General features: G+C 41.2%; 1 protein-coding gene across 1 annotated transcript; it reads left to right on the forward strand.

The window, feature by feature from the left end:
- Positions 1–5996: 5996 nt before the first annotated feature.
- ca4a (carbonic anhydrase IV a) lies at positions 5997–14163 on the forward strand. The gene is made up of 8 exons (XM_030746502.1): positions 5997–6156; positions 10184–10228; positions 10929–11093; positions 11182–11327; positions 11443–11535; positions 11633–11699; positions 11793–11956; positions 12390–14163. Exons 1-8 carry the CDS (start codon positions 6096–6098, stop codon positions 12567–12569), a joined length of 921 nt encoding a protein of 306 aa, XP_030602362.1. The 5' UTR covers positions 5997–6095; the 3' UTR covers positions 12570–14163.
- The last annotated feature ends 1899 nt before the right edge of the window (positions 14164–16062 follow it).

Here is a 16062-nt window from a genome sequence, read left to right on the forward strand (position 1 = left end):
TGCAACTGTACACCAAGCCTCTGTTGTACAGTTGCAATGCATGCAGCAAAATATTGGAGATTTACCATCAGTCTGTGGTAGTGTGAGAGCACTGTGATGGAACAGCACTAAAGCTGGTGACAACAAACAGATCAGGAAAGCTGGCTATTTGATTGGCTGAAAAACTGACAACTTTGAAGCTGTGGTGGAGAGGTCACAAGCAACCTGTTATCCATCGTGGATAATCCTGACCACCCTCTGCACTACGTACTGGGCAGCACCTTCTTTAGCAGACTGATTCAGCCCCATGGCCACAAGGAAAGATACAGCAGATATTTTATACTATATGCTATTACCCTCTACAATATTATATCCTTTACAAATAAAATTTTGAGCCAACCCTCATTTATTTATACTTTATTTCAAAGGAGCCAGACTTGAACAGTCTGGCGCAACAGTTCTCCAGGCTTTCTGAGACTCTTTCAAGTTCTTCTTTGGACATTCCAGAGGCATGTTTGTTTTTTTTTGTTTGTTTGTTTGTTTGTTAACACTGACCTATGAATCACTCAAGCATAAAAAAGCATCTACCTTATAGATCAGCCAGTGTTGTGTCTACACATAACAGACAACTCGGCAAAGAACCAATTTTAAATAGTATTGTTAGGAACTTTACTAGCAAAAACACATTCGGTCCCACTTCTTTAGCTGAATCTACAGATCTAGATAAGTGAATGATAAAAGCAATGGCAAACCAGATGAACAGCATAATAATAACAGTAATAGTAATAATAAAATAATAATACTTCACTTTGCCCAGTGTCATTCTACAGCAAGCTTCTGAAGTGAAGGATGAAAGACTTCAACACTTCTTTCAGAGCTGTGAGTGAAATGGAAGAAACAACAGCCCCTTTCTTGCATTTCTCCACTAGATGGCGTTTTTTCATTATGGGAAACAAAGAGGCATTTCCGCTTTCAGCAGCAACTTTCAGCCAATCAAAGCAGAGTTACACAATTTTACAGTTCTAGATTACTCGGTTTCCCTCCTCTCTCCGATAAAGAGTAAAATTCCCCTTTAAGGACAAGAAACAGTCATTTTCTTTGTAGAAGCGGATACTGGATGGAAGAAGCAGAACAGGAACCTGCACTGTTACAGCACACATTATGCTTTGGTTCTTCACGTCACACCACATCAGCATTTTCCATTTGAGTGGTTGGTCAAAATCTTTGAGAAACAGCAGTTCAAGTTCATTGAATTTAGGAGAAACTCGTGCTGATGTCCTTCACTGTACTTGCTCAGCATGGTGAATAATTCAGGCTGAGGGTATTCCAGGTTTCCACTTAATGATTGAAAATAAAGATGACAGCTCAAACTTTTCTGTGAGAAAGTTGAAAAAAAAAAAACAGAATTTTTTGCAAAGCTTTGCATTAACTTGACACTTTTTTTTGGACAGTGTCCAAAGTATGAACTTTTTTTTTCTCCTCAGGCTTTCACCTGATGTCCAATTAAAGATGTGAGCATCTCAGGTGAAAGTGCAGGTGTGCACCAACCTGTTTGTGCCCTGATTCGCTCTCACATGCACTTTCATTTCTCTTCTGCTGGTAATCACGTTTTTTAAATGAGAGACTCAAATGTGTCAGACTGAACTAAATATATAAGGAAAATGCAGTGACAGAAAGTTCATTAACTCGATTGCCTTACAATTTATAAGATACTTTTACTATAAATTCAACGTTGCATTGTTCACCCTGTTAACAGTGCTACTTACATATCATCAGTTTATGATGCATTAAGTGAACCTGTGCAGCATTATCAGTTATATCATAAACATCTTCTCTTAGCACGATGTCACATTTCTGCTGCAAAAATCTGACTTGTTACCCTAAAGGACAAAAATACTCATATAAAACATACACATAGTAATTTTATAGATAAATATTCCACTAAATGTGTCCTCAAGTATTATTCATACATACAAAAGAGAAGGAAAAAACATAACTTACAAAAGTCATACATATACAAACATATATACCATAAGAGGGGAAAAAAGAGTTTGTGAGCAGGGGCGTATCAAATATTTATCTACACGTGTAGATCCTTTTAAATGTACGTGCGTGCAAGAGAGGGAGAAAAAAAAAATCTATGTATAGCGCATGTTAAATCATGAATTAACTGTGATTAACCAGGTTTTTTTGGAAAGCTAAATTCAGTTTCACTCTCCACACCCAGGCCTGATTACTGCCAGACCTACTGAATCAGGTAATTACTTAAATAGAACCTGAATGGCAAAGTGAAGCAGGCTAAAAGATCTCAAAAAGCAGCGCATCATGCCGTGTTCTAAAGAAACGGCTCCAGTCGATCTGGACAGGTTTACAGAGCCATTCCTAAAGCTTTGGGACTCCAGAGAACCACAGTGAGAGCTGTTATCCACAAAGAAGAAAACTTGGAACACTGGTGAACCTTCCCAGAAGGAGCTGGAGCTGGCCTACCAAAATTACTCCAAGAGTGTATCAGCAACTCATCCAGGAGGCCACAAAAGAACCCAGAGCAACATATAAGGAACTGCAGGCCTCACTTGAAGCAGGTAAGGTCAGAGTTCATGATTCAACAATAAGAAGGAGACTGGGCAAAAATGGCATCCATGGGAGAGCTCAAAAAAAAAAAAATCACTGCTGAATAAAAAGAACACAAAGGCTCAGGTGACATTTACCAAAAATCATCTTGATGATTCCCAAGACTTTGGGAAAATATTCTGTAGACTGACGAGAGAAAAGTTGAACTTTTTGGACGGTTTGAGTCCTGTTACGTCTGACGTAAACTAACAGAATTTCATAAAAAGAACATGATAGCAACAGTCATGGTAGTGGGACCTGGGCAACTTGCTGTAACTGATGAATTATGAATTCTGCTCTCTACCAGAAAATCCTGAAGGAGAATGTCTGGCCATCAGTTCATAACCTGAAGCTCACTTGAGTTATGCAACAGGACAATGATCCAAAACACACCAGCAAGCCCACCTCTGAATGACTCAAAAAAACAAACAAAAAACAAAATGAATGTTTTGGAGTGGTCTAATCAGAGTGTGGAGTTAATCAGATTGAGATGTTTTGGTATGACTTTAAACAGGCCTTTCATGCTGGAAACCCTCCAATGTGGCTCAATTAAAACAATCTTGCAAAGCAGAGTGGGACAAAATTCCTCCACAGTGATGTAAAAGACTCTCACGCTTATTACAGTTCTTGCAGTCAAGGTTGGCACAGCCAGTTATCAGGTTCAGGGGGCAGTTATTTTTTCTCACAGCTTTGGAGAACTTTTTTCCCTTAATGAAGTCATCGTTTAAAAACTGCATTTTATATTTACCCAGGTTATCTTTGTCTAATATTAAACTTTATTTGATGACCTGAAACATGTAAGTGTGACAATTATGGAAAACAAAAAAACAAAGAAATCAGGCAAATACTTTTTCACAGTACTGTAAAGTTTTATTACCACTGCACAAAATCCATCTTTTCTCAAATAGGTCTTCCATATTTCTTATTTAGTGGGTGATTTTTTTTCTATACATTGTGCTTCTTGTACCCTGTTATTTGCTTTAAAGCTTTTATTCTTAAAATTCAGAATGAATCATCTTGAGTCCAGTTGGAGATTTTGACCTACATAATATGTCCCTCTTTTAAATACAGGCTTTTTAAACATGTCTTCTATGGACTTTTAACCAAAATGTATTTTAAAATGCTCAACCCCATGCAGGGATTTTGCATTACGCCTGCAACAATTTCTCACTGAGAATTTAAACTTATACTATAATGAGAAGTCATTTCTGGTGTCAAGAAGTAGCTCATGTTTATTTTCCAAGCAAAGTAAGAAGCAGCTAAGTTCAGGAATTTCACTAAAAATCTGTTTCCAACCTTCATCAGTTATTTTGTTCCCGTCTCTTCCCTCCTCACCTTCATTCTACCTGTTGTGTCTTCTTTCCCTCATAAAAATGTACCCAAGCTTCAAATCTTGACCTCAACACCTTTCAAAAGAGGATGGTTTTTTAACAACTTCTTTATAAGTGTGAACGTTTTTCATTTAATATGATGTTTAGAAATGTGTTCAAATGAATCTGTCCCATTCACAATGAACATCGCCAGGTCCCCTTTTAGCCCGTGAGTCAAAGACAGAGTCCTGGTATTTCTAAATGCAGAAACAACCGCAGCTGGTCTTGTTTGGCTGACTTTTCCCCTTTCATCCAAAAGGCTGCTTGAGTGTTGCCGATTCTTTGGCACCCCCGGGTGTCAACGCTCTTGCGGGCTCATTAGCTTTTCGGGGTCGTTAAACTTACAAGTGAACTGTGAATTCACTTCTAAATTCAGGCAATGAAGTGAACGGTTAGTGTCACATACAACAAGGTGATTAGCTGCTAATCTGCACTGGGAAGCATGTCAGGACCACATTGTTAGTGGCTGAGAGGGGTTTCACTGACATCCTTTACTGTTTCACACCTCAGACAATTACTCTTCTCCAGCCTAATTGTTTCCTGTATTACCCTCAAAGGACTGACCCTTCAGGTGGAGGATGAATTGCTTTTTTTGTTTTGTTTTGTTTTTTGCAGAGAGCTGCTACCTATAGCGGTAGCCGCTCCTGAAAAGTAGATTAGGGCCCTGTACTATTTCTGGAGAATGGAGACTGGCCACTGTTGGAGCCAGCAGTAAGCTCACAGCTCGCTGCTGTGCTTCTGTGTGTAGACGCTCCCTTTTATTGGCAGTGAGTGGAGGTCAGGCAGAGGTTGAGCAGGGCACACACAGTCTGTGGTCAGGGGTGAAATTAGCTCTGTTGGACAAAGTGTCCTGTTGTCCTGTTCTTCACACACATTTTCTAAGACTTATTTTAAGAAGTAGAAATTCCAAACTCTGACATAAAAGGCACACATTTTGATACATTTTCTGCCATATGCATTAATAAATGAAATTTTCGGAGTTAAATGATGCAGTGCAACATTTTTAAGCATCATAGCTTCTGTTAGGAGCTGCATTAGCCTGATACATGGCGTCATGGTCTCTGGGATCGAGGACTTGGTGTTTCTCTGTGGGTTCAGGGATTCCTATTGGTTTTGAGGATCACTTGCATTTTAGTTTGGCTCTTTAGTAATATTAGTTCGGTTGCTATTTTCCTATGGCCTCTGTTTATAGTCTCTGTTTGTATTCTATTTCATTTTCTTGGTTATGTAATGTTTAGTTATCTTTCTGGTGTCTCTGAGTCCCTGATTGTCTGGTCTCCCCTTTTGTGACCCCATTCTCTTCTTTCTATCTTCTTTCCATGTTTGTATTTTCATCTGTCTCTGTGTTCAGTCTGTATGTCTCAGTTAGTTAGATTTCCTGTTTATTTTTGGTAGTTTTTCTCCAGTGTTTCTCCCGGGTGAGTTTCAGCTGTGTTCCCTGGTGTCTCATCTCCCTGGGTATATATCGTCCGTCTTCCTCTAGTCTTTGTCGTGTCCTCCCCTCATGGCTGTGTCCTTCCTCGCAGTGTGCTTTTTCCTAGAAGATTCACAGTTGTGAAATCCTACCTTCTGACCCGTTCTGCTCATATTTATTCAGCAATAACGCTGTTTTGGGTTTAAATCTGTGCTTTCAGAGTCCTGCATTAGGGTCCTAACCTCCTTGCCACACACCCGTTTAATGACAACATAATGTGTGTGACTGCAGGGTGGAGTATGACGATTTGTCTAACCTTATATACAAAGGGACAAGGAGAAATGAGAGCTCAGTGTGTTATTAAGAACGTCCCACTCTTATTTAATCCCCTGAAGGCCACCTTGAGCTACCTGCGGAGCAGTCAGTAAGCCACATTGTTGATTAACTACAGCTGATTTCCCTCCATTGCCACAGAACATCAAGAAGCGCTTGACTCAATCCAGGAGCGTGACTATAATGACTGGATCGCACTGATAGGCCCTTTCTTATCAGAGCGGTGCTTTATTAGAGGCGATGCCCGAAGGGGGAGGGGCCACACTTTCTTCCCTGTCAGGGTTTGGTGATAGATAAGTACAAGACCCCCTCAAGAATGCCATCACATTGGGGAAAAAACAAGTCATTGTGTTGCCTTCCACTGGTCGAGTCAGACACGCTCCAAAATAATGCAGCTCATCCTGCCAGTTCTCCTGGCATCCTTTTGGACAATCTGCACAGAAGCAGGAGGTAAGTCTGTTTTCTTTCATAGCTGGAGAACATATTTAAAAAACTGCCTGTTTTAATTTTCAATCTTTACATTTTTCCTGCCACTCTTTGAGTCCTAAACAGAGAGAAATGGGAATGTAGAAGATAACCGGCTGATGAGATCTTTATTTTATATTATTTTATGGTCATTTTTGTCTTTTTAATATCAGTATTTCTGTGACTTTAAATTAATATTAGATCGAATATATAGATATAGGACCCCCCCCCCCCCCCCCCCCCCCCCCCCCCCCCCCCCCCTTCACTACTAAACAATACCCATGAAATGAACGCACACATCCGAATGGGTCTCTGTGGTGAAGCTGTCTTTTTAACCTGCAATGACTGACACTGTATTCATTTAAATAAGTTAATATATATTGAGTAGAAAATTTAAAATGAAAAGAAAAACAAAACAAAACAAGCTGCGAAGAGCTGAAGCTGCCCAGATGAAGGCGAAGCGAACATTCCCGCACAAAGAGAGCACCAAATGTCCCCCCTGCGTGAAGCGCTCCACCTGTCCGGTCCATCACGCCTCGGTAGCACCGGCCGTGTGAGCGTGTGTGTGTCCCCGGCAGGCTCGTCTCATCTGCATCTTGATATTTACACCGCTGAACTGCTTGTTCAAGGACAGGGAAGGATACAGAGATCCTGCATCAGCAGAGCCCGAGACAAAAACAAGCAGAGCCGAGATTCCCTCGGAGGCTCCGGGTTTCGGACACCTCTCTCTCTCTCTTTTTCCCCCCGCCCTCTCTCCAATGCACCTGCTCGGAACCAGGCCGAGCCAATGATAGACGTTTGCGTCCCAGTTGCCGCAGAGAAACGCGTCACGAGCAGCACCAGTCTCCAAATGGATGACGAGGCACGAACTCCCGCTGCGTGCTGGTTCACACGTGTTTAAGCCCCAAATAACCACTTTTGATTTTGTCTATGAAGAAAAAACAAAACAACAACAACAAAAAATCAAGTGTGCTTTTCGGACAAAGCAATTAAAGGGATAAACTGCGATTCTCAAAATAAACACAGCAGACAGGCTTGTATGAATTAAGTTCGTGATATAGGAAACGCTCCCCATCATTAGAGCGTGATATCCTTTCAGTGACTTATTCCACGTTGAGTGGAGCAGCGCTGGAAGCTGCAGGGTGATAGCTGTCTGCTCCAGCGTCCTACAGACAAGCGCGCAAATCACAGCGGTCAAGTGAGCCCTCCAGCGAGCGCTGGAAGCCTGAACAGAGCCATTTATTTCTCTATCAAGTAAACAGAGACTCAGAAAAAAATTCCTTAACGCTAAACCTTGAGCCGGATAGATGGCCGCAAGTTTCAATCTCCCCTTTAATCTGAAACGCTTTCTACGATAATGATTGGCTCTCCATGGTGCATACAACACCGAGGCACAAAAAGCTCGGCCACACTGCGCTGTCAGATCTGTCGGCAGACGCCTCGTTTGCTTTCCTTTCACTGCCTTTTCTTTTCTATTTGACCGTCTCAGTTTCCCTCTCGGCGCAGCTCTCGGGTCTTCTGAAAATCATTCATGTTGTTCGCTCTCTCTCGTTGCGTCACACGAAGCTCAGAGCCGAACGCCGATTGGTCAAGAATTGTGCGGACCGAACTCTGATTGGCTGAAATGTGAAGAAGCGAGAGTGAGGCATAAAAATAGTTATTCCGATAACGGAGGAAGTTTCTTGGTTTCTCAAATATCCGTTTAAGCAAAACGAGCAATCGCGCTCTGACAAATTACCCGTTGAAAATATTACGCAAAAGTATAATTTTAAAAAAGTAAGATAAACGCAGTGAAATTTGTCTTTCTTTGGTACAAATGAAAGTACCATTTGTTCTCTTTAATCTGTACTGTATTGGAAAAAAAAGAAGATGTCTCTTTCTGATGCATTTTACGCTCGTTTTTTGTGGCTCTTGTTAAAAAAGCTTAGTTAAGTGAATCATTTCAGTGGTACTGGATTCAAACAGGTATGGAAAAACTGATAAAAATGTGCAACTGTCCCAAAGCCCAGATCTGTATTTTGTTAGCAGAACATTCAGGGAAATGTACCACTGTGAGCAAACATTATTTGCCTGATATCAGATCTTTGTGTCTTGGGTTACTATCGTGTTCTATGAAATGCAGCAACTGATGTAAACTTTTTTTAAATTATGCAGCTCAGTTCAACTCAGTTCAGGTTTATTTATAAAGCACCAGTTCACAACAGTCGATTATATTGCAATGTAAAAATCATACAATATTAGAGAGAGAACAGCAACCATTAGGTGATCATATCCATGGATAAGCACTCAGTGATGGTAAAAATGAAAAGTGGCTCATAAGTGCATGAGAAGTGAAAAGTTATTTAGTTATTGGATGGTTCAGGGTCACCTATGAGCTTCATCAAAAAGGAAAGTTTCACGCCGAATCTGAAAAATACAGAAAGGCCTGACTACTGAACCCAAACTGGGAGCTGGTGCCACAGAAGACTGAAATGCTATAGACACGCTATGGTCCTATGAAGTCTTTAAAATATGATGGGGCCTGGTCATTAAGGACGTTGTGTGTGATGATTTATAATTCAGTTGTAGATTTAACAGGGAGTCAGTGAAAAGAAACTAATATTTCTTTCCCCCTCACAGTTATTGAAAGCAGTTCAGCTTCAGCTAGTCTTTGTACGACTCATACAGCTGTGGAACCAAAAAAAATAACATTTAGCATCCACATTCAGGACCACAGCACTGCGCCAAGGCTTGAAATGAATTATAATACTTAAATGTGTTCACCATCAAAGCCACTGAGCCTAATTAGAAATTTCTGCATTCTTAGATTTTTTTTTTTTTTTTGGGCGTGGTGGCTAGAATGACTTCTAGAAGGTCTGGGTTCGAATCCACCTTGGCTCAGGCCTCTCTGTGTGGCGTTTGTGTGTTCTCCCGGTGTCTGTGTGGGTTTCCTCCAGGTACTCTAGTTTCCTTCCACAGTCCAAAGACATGCAGTTACTGCAGTTGGGTTAATTGATCACTCTAAATTGCCCATAGGTGTGAATGTGAGTGTGAACGGTTGTCTGTCTCTCTGTGTTTGCCCTGTGACAGGCTGGCGACCTGTATAGGGTGTACCCTGCCTCTCGCCCTATGTCAGCTGGGATAGGCTCCAGCCCCCACGACCCTGAACAGGATAAGCAGAAGAGAATGGATGGATAGATGGACGGATGGACGGATGGATGGATGGATTTTTTTCCCCCCTCACTTCTACACTCACGTGCAAATTCTGCTACAAGAAAAAAATCAATCAATCAAACATGAAAGAGATGGACGATTTATGTCCAAGAGTGTCGTGCGTAGTGATTGATCCCCAGCCCGCACACACGCACACATGCACACACGCACACACAAACACGTACTTGCCCCCCTTGCCTTTTCTAGTGTCCCTTATCAGAGACATACGGAGAAGACCTGATACAATTCTAATATAGAACAGGAGACCCTTCCCATATTTTTTCAATAGCATATGTGTTTTTGTGTTTAAATATTTAATGTGTTGCATAGTTGCTGACATTTGTCTCAGACAGTAAGGGGTGGAACATGCAAACCGATTGTGAAATTTTAATAAATCCTCTGACAAACAGTTGAAAATGGGGACTCGCTGATGCAAGAAACTGGCTGTGTTTATTCCGATAGCATGGAACGATAAGGCACAAACACTGAATTTTTTTTGTGAATAGGAAGACTTCCTGTTTAATAAGGGAGTTTTGTGTAGCCATGAATAACAGTTGACTTCATCTAATAGGTGAACAATTCAATGTTTACTGTTAGAGAAATATTAACTAATGGTAAAAGGACACATTTGTGAATGAAATCTGGCCAGAGTCTCGAGAAAATATATGGCAAGAGGAAACACCCCAGTCTGCTCTCACAACAGAGTGTGTCACCTAAAGGTTAACAGTACCCTGACACTTACTGACATTGTCACAGCCATCAAATTGTGCTTTTTAGGACACGTCTGCATGTTGTCAATAAAACCTTTTCTGTTTTTCAGATTGGTGCTATCAGTCTCAGTTTACCTGTGACCATCAGTGCAATGGTAAGTTTATGTAAAGTGCAACAAACAGCACATCTGTAGGTAATACAATGAAAATAAGGAGTAAAATTAAATAAAAAGGAATAATTTAAATTAAGGGAAATTAAGAAGACAAATAAAAATGAATGAGCTCTCCTGAATTTCTGATGGAATCGCTGATGCCCTACTAAATTATTAAAATCTACACAGGCAACCATTATAGAGATGCTAAAATTGCAGTCACATTCAGTCCCCTCTTATATGGTGTGTTGTTGCAGTGTTGTGGAATAGTGTTGATAGATCAACGGGTTAGCTGTGCAACAACCTACTGAGGTGCTGCAACTAGTGAAAACCAGTTTTTAACTTCTGCAAGAGGAAACTGTCATCTGTTGCAACATATTGCTGTAACTAAACGAGAAGGAGATCAAAGGGTTACGTGCATCAAAACACAACCCGGTATGCTGAAATATTTGGTCTGAGGGTGATGTGTAGATGGAGAACAGTAAATCACCAAGGATCGAGCCCTGTGGTGCTCCATGCATGTGGTCAATTTAGTCTCCTCAGCAAGTCCTTTCAGTAAACTGTATGTTTGGCCACTTTCATCTCCAAAAAAAAGTAATTATCTATATTGATGAGTGCAGTTTCAGAGCTACAACTTCCTCCAAAACTAGATCTGGAAGCGATTGGTCCAAAATGGTCATGTTTGATGTTTTTTGTGTTTCAGTACCAGAAAAATGGAATCATGCCAACCAGGCATGTGCGGGACAAAAACAGTCGCCCATTAACATTATCACAAGAAAGACTTTGAAAGATGGTCATCTGACTCCTTTCAAGTTTCATGGCTACCAGGACACCTTCAGAAGCAATATCAAAAATAATGGCCATTCCGGTGAGCTTACTTTCACATTAAAATTCAATTAGACAGCATTTTGAAGCTGTTGTGTAGGCTCTTCATGTTTGGTGTATATTCATTTCAGCTCAGGTTGGACTTCCTCATGTTTGTACCATATCAAATGGAGGCCTGCCAACTAACTACAAAGCTGTGCAGTTCCACCTGCACTGGGGCACCGATGGAGGGCCTGGCTCTGAACACACTATTGATGGGGAGCAGTACCCCATGGAGGTACTTTAACTCGGTCTGACATAGTAAACTGTTACTGTTCTGAACTACAGAAGTACTTGAAGTGCTCACGATGACTTATGGTTATTGAATAACAGTTCCAATATTTTGTCTACAGCTGCACATTGTTCACATGAAGAGCATTTACAATGATCTGACGGCAGCACTGGGAGATCCAGAGGGAGTTGCTGTTCTTGGATTTTTCTATGAGGTACCACTTTTACATCTTCCATCTCAGACCAAAAATGCTGTTCCAGTCCTAAGCCTGAAAATTAAATGTTCTAATATGTGGTTCTTTCTATTTTCAGATTTCCAGCAGCCTAAACCGAAAGTATGACTCCATCATCAATGCTCTGCAAAGTATCCATGCCACAAGTAGGTACCAGTTTCTGCACAAACTACCAGAATTGTGGTTGCATAGCTTTGGTTCTATTGTTTCCTCTGTTTTTTTTTTTCTTCTCTTTTCAGATGGCAATACATCGCTGCCTCCCATCTCCTTGGCACAGCTGATCCCGTCTGAGAAAAATCTAACATCTTACTACCGTTACAAAGGCTCTCTGACCACCCCGCCGTGTGCAGAGTCTGTGATTTGGACTGTGTTTAAGAAACCCATTCCTCTGAGCATGAATCAGGTTACCTGATTTTTTTTTTTAAAGATATATATATTTCTGCCTTAAGCCATATAATGTCAAGCCTATGAACATTGATGTAATATTTAGTGTTATAATATTAATTTTTAGTGCTTTAAGGTTATTATATTTTTTACCCTAACCCTGACCCTAACCCTAACCCTAACCCTAACCCTAACCCTAACCCTAGGGTTCTATATAAATTTTGAAACTGCAAAATCACTGATAATCATAGGTGTCAGATAAATGGCATACATGTTTCTGTGAACTGCAGGAGTAAAAGTTTAAAGCAACAGAAAAAAACTGTACTAGAGTGCAAAAATACTTTCCACCATTCTTTTGCAGCTTCAAAAATATTAATATTTGTATTACACACCTTTATGAACTCCTTCCAAACCTGGAGCCTAACGTTCATTTTAATCTTCTATTTTTCCAGCTCAAAGCTTTCTCTCAACTCCAGTTTCGTGATGGCAAGCAGATGAAAGGGACTTTCAGGCCCGTCCAGCCCCTCAATGGCCGGCAGGTGTTCCGGTCCGGAAGTGCGGTTATCCTTAGCAACTCTGCCCTCCTCCTGGCTACCATTGCCATGGCGTTGGGACTGTCCCAGCCCATTTAGTTGCAAGATATCCCATGCTGCACTGCGACATCAATGAACACAAAAAGTTCTGCATCAATCCTCAGCCAAACCCTGGTTCATAAATTCTTCACAGCATGTTTGCTAAGACGATGGATCATATCATAGTGTAGGCATGACTCACTTGGTCTTCTCCCCTTATGGCACAAATGATAAAGGCGCTTGAGTGATGCCTTAAGAAAGGTGTTGTAAGGGTTTATTAAGCATTCATGCATGCGTAGTGATGCGGTAGGTGTTAGTTCAGCATTTTGAATGTGTCATAAGAGCTGGTCCCAGAGCACTAAAAGTGACAGCTGAATTTAAACTCAGTCATTCACTAAACTTCCAAATCTTCATCTTAAGTGCGCGCACAACATATTTTTCATATGCTTTAGACCTCATTCACATCATCCAGTTTCTCTTTCTGCTAATGTTAGAGTGAGCTGCTGAAAGTTTGTGCTCTCAGTGCCAATATCAGCCCCATGAACTGGCACGTGATGTGCTATTCTCAGTGCGGCATGAAGTTATAAATAGCAGATCTGAGTCATAAAAACAAGCTCCATTTCAAAGGTGACGGTCAAAGGAGTCAGCAGTTTGGCCTTTCTTTCATGGTCCAAGCGCACACAACGCAGCTGTCACGTGAACCCCTGTTAGCCACTCAGCTAATAGCACTCAGCACATGGTTTGGGAAAGGGTGGAAGGATGGAAGGGTGGAAGGGTGAGGGGTCTAAGATCCAGTCTTTTCCCACTACAATTCAGAGTCAAGAAAATCTACAAAGAACAACTGCAGGCTGATCTGAGAGCAGCAGCAATCCCTTTCCTCCCAGCCAGAGGCAGCTTACACCAGAAGGAAAGATGAAGATGCAGAGACACTAACAGTGGGTCACATAATGGGCGACAGTATCCGTGGCTTGAGGACACAATAGTAATTTTGAGAACTGACCCGCCTATCTTCTCAAACCAGTATTATTGCCTCCATGCATTTCAAAAATGAATCACATGAATCTGCATGTTTTGATGTTCTAGATTTTTCAGAGGAGATACATGCACAGAATTCGCCTCAGCCGGTCTGTTTTATTCAGTTTTGACACATAAAGTTTAGTAAGCTGATCATGACAACATGGGACTGTGTTCATGGCTTGTATTACAGGCTCTGGAATACACTGAATGTTATCAACTGTGAATTACACCCCACTGAGTTCTCACTCATTAATTCGGGAGGACTTGTTATGTATTCTAGTGAGAAAGCTGTGCAATTTTCCAGCAAGATTTATTGTAATGATTGAACAAAAAGAATCTGTACCTTTTACATTGTTTCATAACACTTCAAGTTATCTTTCAATGCTGTGTTATTGCGCACACGTGTATTTATATATGTAGTGAATGTGTATATTGATATGAGACTGCAGTTGATATTTATGTATTTCAAAGTTTGTACAATGCTGAATGCAGACCCATATACGAAGCATCAAGCTGTTCATGATTAATTAAGTTTACTTATGATGTTCAAGTGTATGAGACTGTCAGGTTGTAATGCTTGAAATAATATACAGAATGTGTTCCAACTGAACAATAAACTACCTACATGCCTTTTTAATGGCCGTGTCTTCTGCTTGCATGGGCGCAATTCAAGCTATTTGAACCACTGATCAAATCAGTGTTTTCCCTCAGTCCTGCACCCGTATCTCTGCACTGCAAAAGCTGATATTAGAATACACTTTTTTGGCTTTGTTGTTTGTCTGCTGGCTCAGACGCGCAGACGGGCTTCTCGGTTTGCTGACTGATAACCCCTGAGTCTGTCAGGAGAGTCTGAGAATGTTCACAGATCCCAAATCCCTTAATCCTTTTCTAATTGACTTGTTCTTGATGTTATAGACTGTTTTGGGCCAGAGTTCTGACAAGAGGTTGTTTTATCTTACACAGCACACCATCAAAGGTAGCAGGCGTACACAAATGCACTCAAATCAACTAAAACTTTTCTTTTTTTTTAAATTAGTCTCTGAGACAGTTTGCAGGTACTAGTTGCAAGTTATTTAACATTCCTCTCCCCCTTCTTTTGTCATTAAAGAATCAAAAGGCTTATTGTGAAAGACTTAGGAAGACCTCTCACAGAGAGAGGATACACAAAAGCTTGAATGAAAGGAGTAGTTCATTCCCCTCCACAGGCTTCCAATGGCTTCTTCAGCTAAGGAGGAGGGGCAGGAGGGCCTGCTGATCAAAGGATCAAGGGGTGGATGCTTAATATCTGGCACCTTGCTGTCAACAGGACAGCACCAACACAACCACACCATCTCCTCAATCTCTCCTCAAATGGCCTGAGTCCCTGGGGTTTCTGTGACAAAGGCCACTGTTTTCTCAGGAAGAAACCAGAGGCATCCTCATTTTGAATCTGACCAGATAGCCAGCTGCAATTAAAGGTCACTGGGCCGGTCTTTGTGCATATGGTGAGGAGAAAAACTGACAGTCTCACCTCTACCGTCTCTTCCTTTTCCTTTCTCTTGCATTTCTCTGTTGAAATCAACCCTGTCCGGTCTATGAATCAGTGCTGCTATAGGTATGTTCCTATGCAAAGCTCCAAGGAACATTTGTGACCCAATCAACTTTATTGTAATTCAACCTGATAAATTAGTTATTGTGTTGTCAGTGATATAACTCACAGAGGTGGAATCTAGCAGCAGAGAGCAACCAGCATTAGCCCTTCCTGCTCTTGTTTTTATTGGGAAGAAACAATTAAAGGGGTCCAAACATTCAGTGCTTTTTAAATTAAAATAAGTGGAGATAAGCTGAATGATGCTTTGTACCCAGTGTATGCAAGGCGGCTTTTGTTTTCATGAAACACAGCAAGGGACCATTAACTGCTAATATCTTTTATGAGCCTCTTTTTCACTGTGCAGCCATTAGCATACAATTCTCATCAGTGGGGGATGACATGCTGCCATTTACATGCAGTAGCTGACATCAGTTTACATGCATTCCTGTCACTGGTGATAAGAAAGACTGTGAAGTGTCTGAAAGCATTTTGGTCTTGCAGAGCGGGGCAATAATTCTTTCAGGGAGGCTCGCTCTTCAGTTGCAGAGGAGGTCAGAGGTCATTGTGGTATAACTTTGCACAAAACATGAATGTTTTAATTGTAAGCCCAGTGGCTGAGCTCTGAGGTGTTTGAGGAGGAGTGTGGCAGTGAAATCAGCTGCTGCCCTCAGTCTGAGTCAGTACAGCAGACAGACCTGAGGCTGCTCTGACAGTCAGCTAAAGCAGCAGGTCAACCGCTGTAAGAGTAGCAGCTTTAAGGAAGTGATCTGGGCTCGTCTGTCCGTACACACTGGTTCATGGAGAGATAAGTGTGGGGAATAGACTTGCATCAGAACCTCAATCCAAAAAATATGCTTCTTCACTCAGGGGGATATTGGACAGTAATTGAGGATCAGCCCTTTTGCAGAGACTGAAAATATAAAGAATATGTTCAGATTTTAACAGTGGTAAGATTTCCACATGCAA

This window comes from Archocentrus centrarchus, chromosome 14 (genome assembly GCF_007364275.1).
Source record: "Archocentrus centrarchus isolate MPI-CPG fArcCen1 chromosome 14, fArcCen1, whole genome shotgun sequence".
NCBI lineage: Eukaryota > Metazoa > Chordata > Actinopteri > Cichliformes > Cichlidae > Archocentrus > Archocentrus centrarchus.

Coding starts and splice junctions, on each gene's coding strand:
- ca4a (XM_030746502.1), top strand. CDS start 6,096: ATGCAGCTCATCCTGCCAGTTCTCCTGGCATCCTTTTGGACAATCTGC. Junction 11,536..11,632: donor TTCTTGGATTTTTCTATGAG/GTACCACTTTTA, acceptor TTCTATTTTCAG/ATTTCCAGCAGCCTAAACCG. Junction 11,957..12,389: donor TTCCTCTGAGCATGAATCAG/GTTACCTGATTT, acceptor CTATTTTTCCAG/CTCAAAGCTTTCTCTCAACT.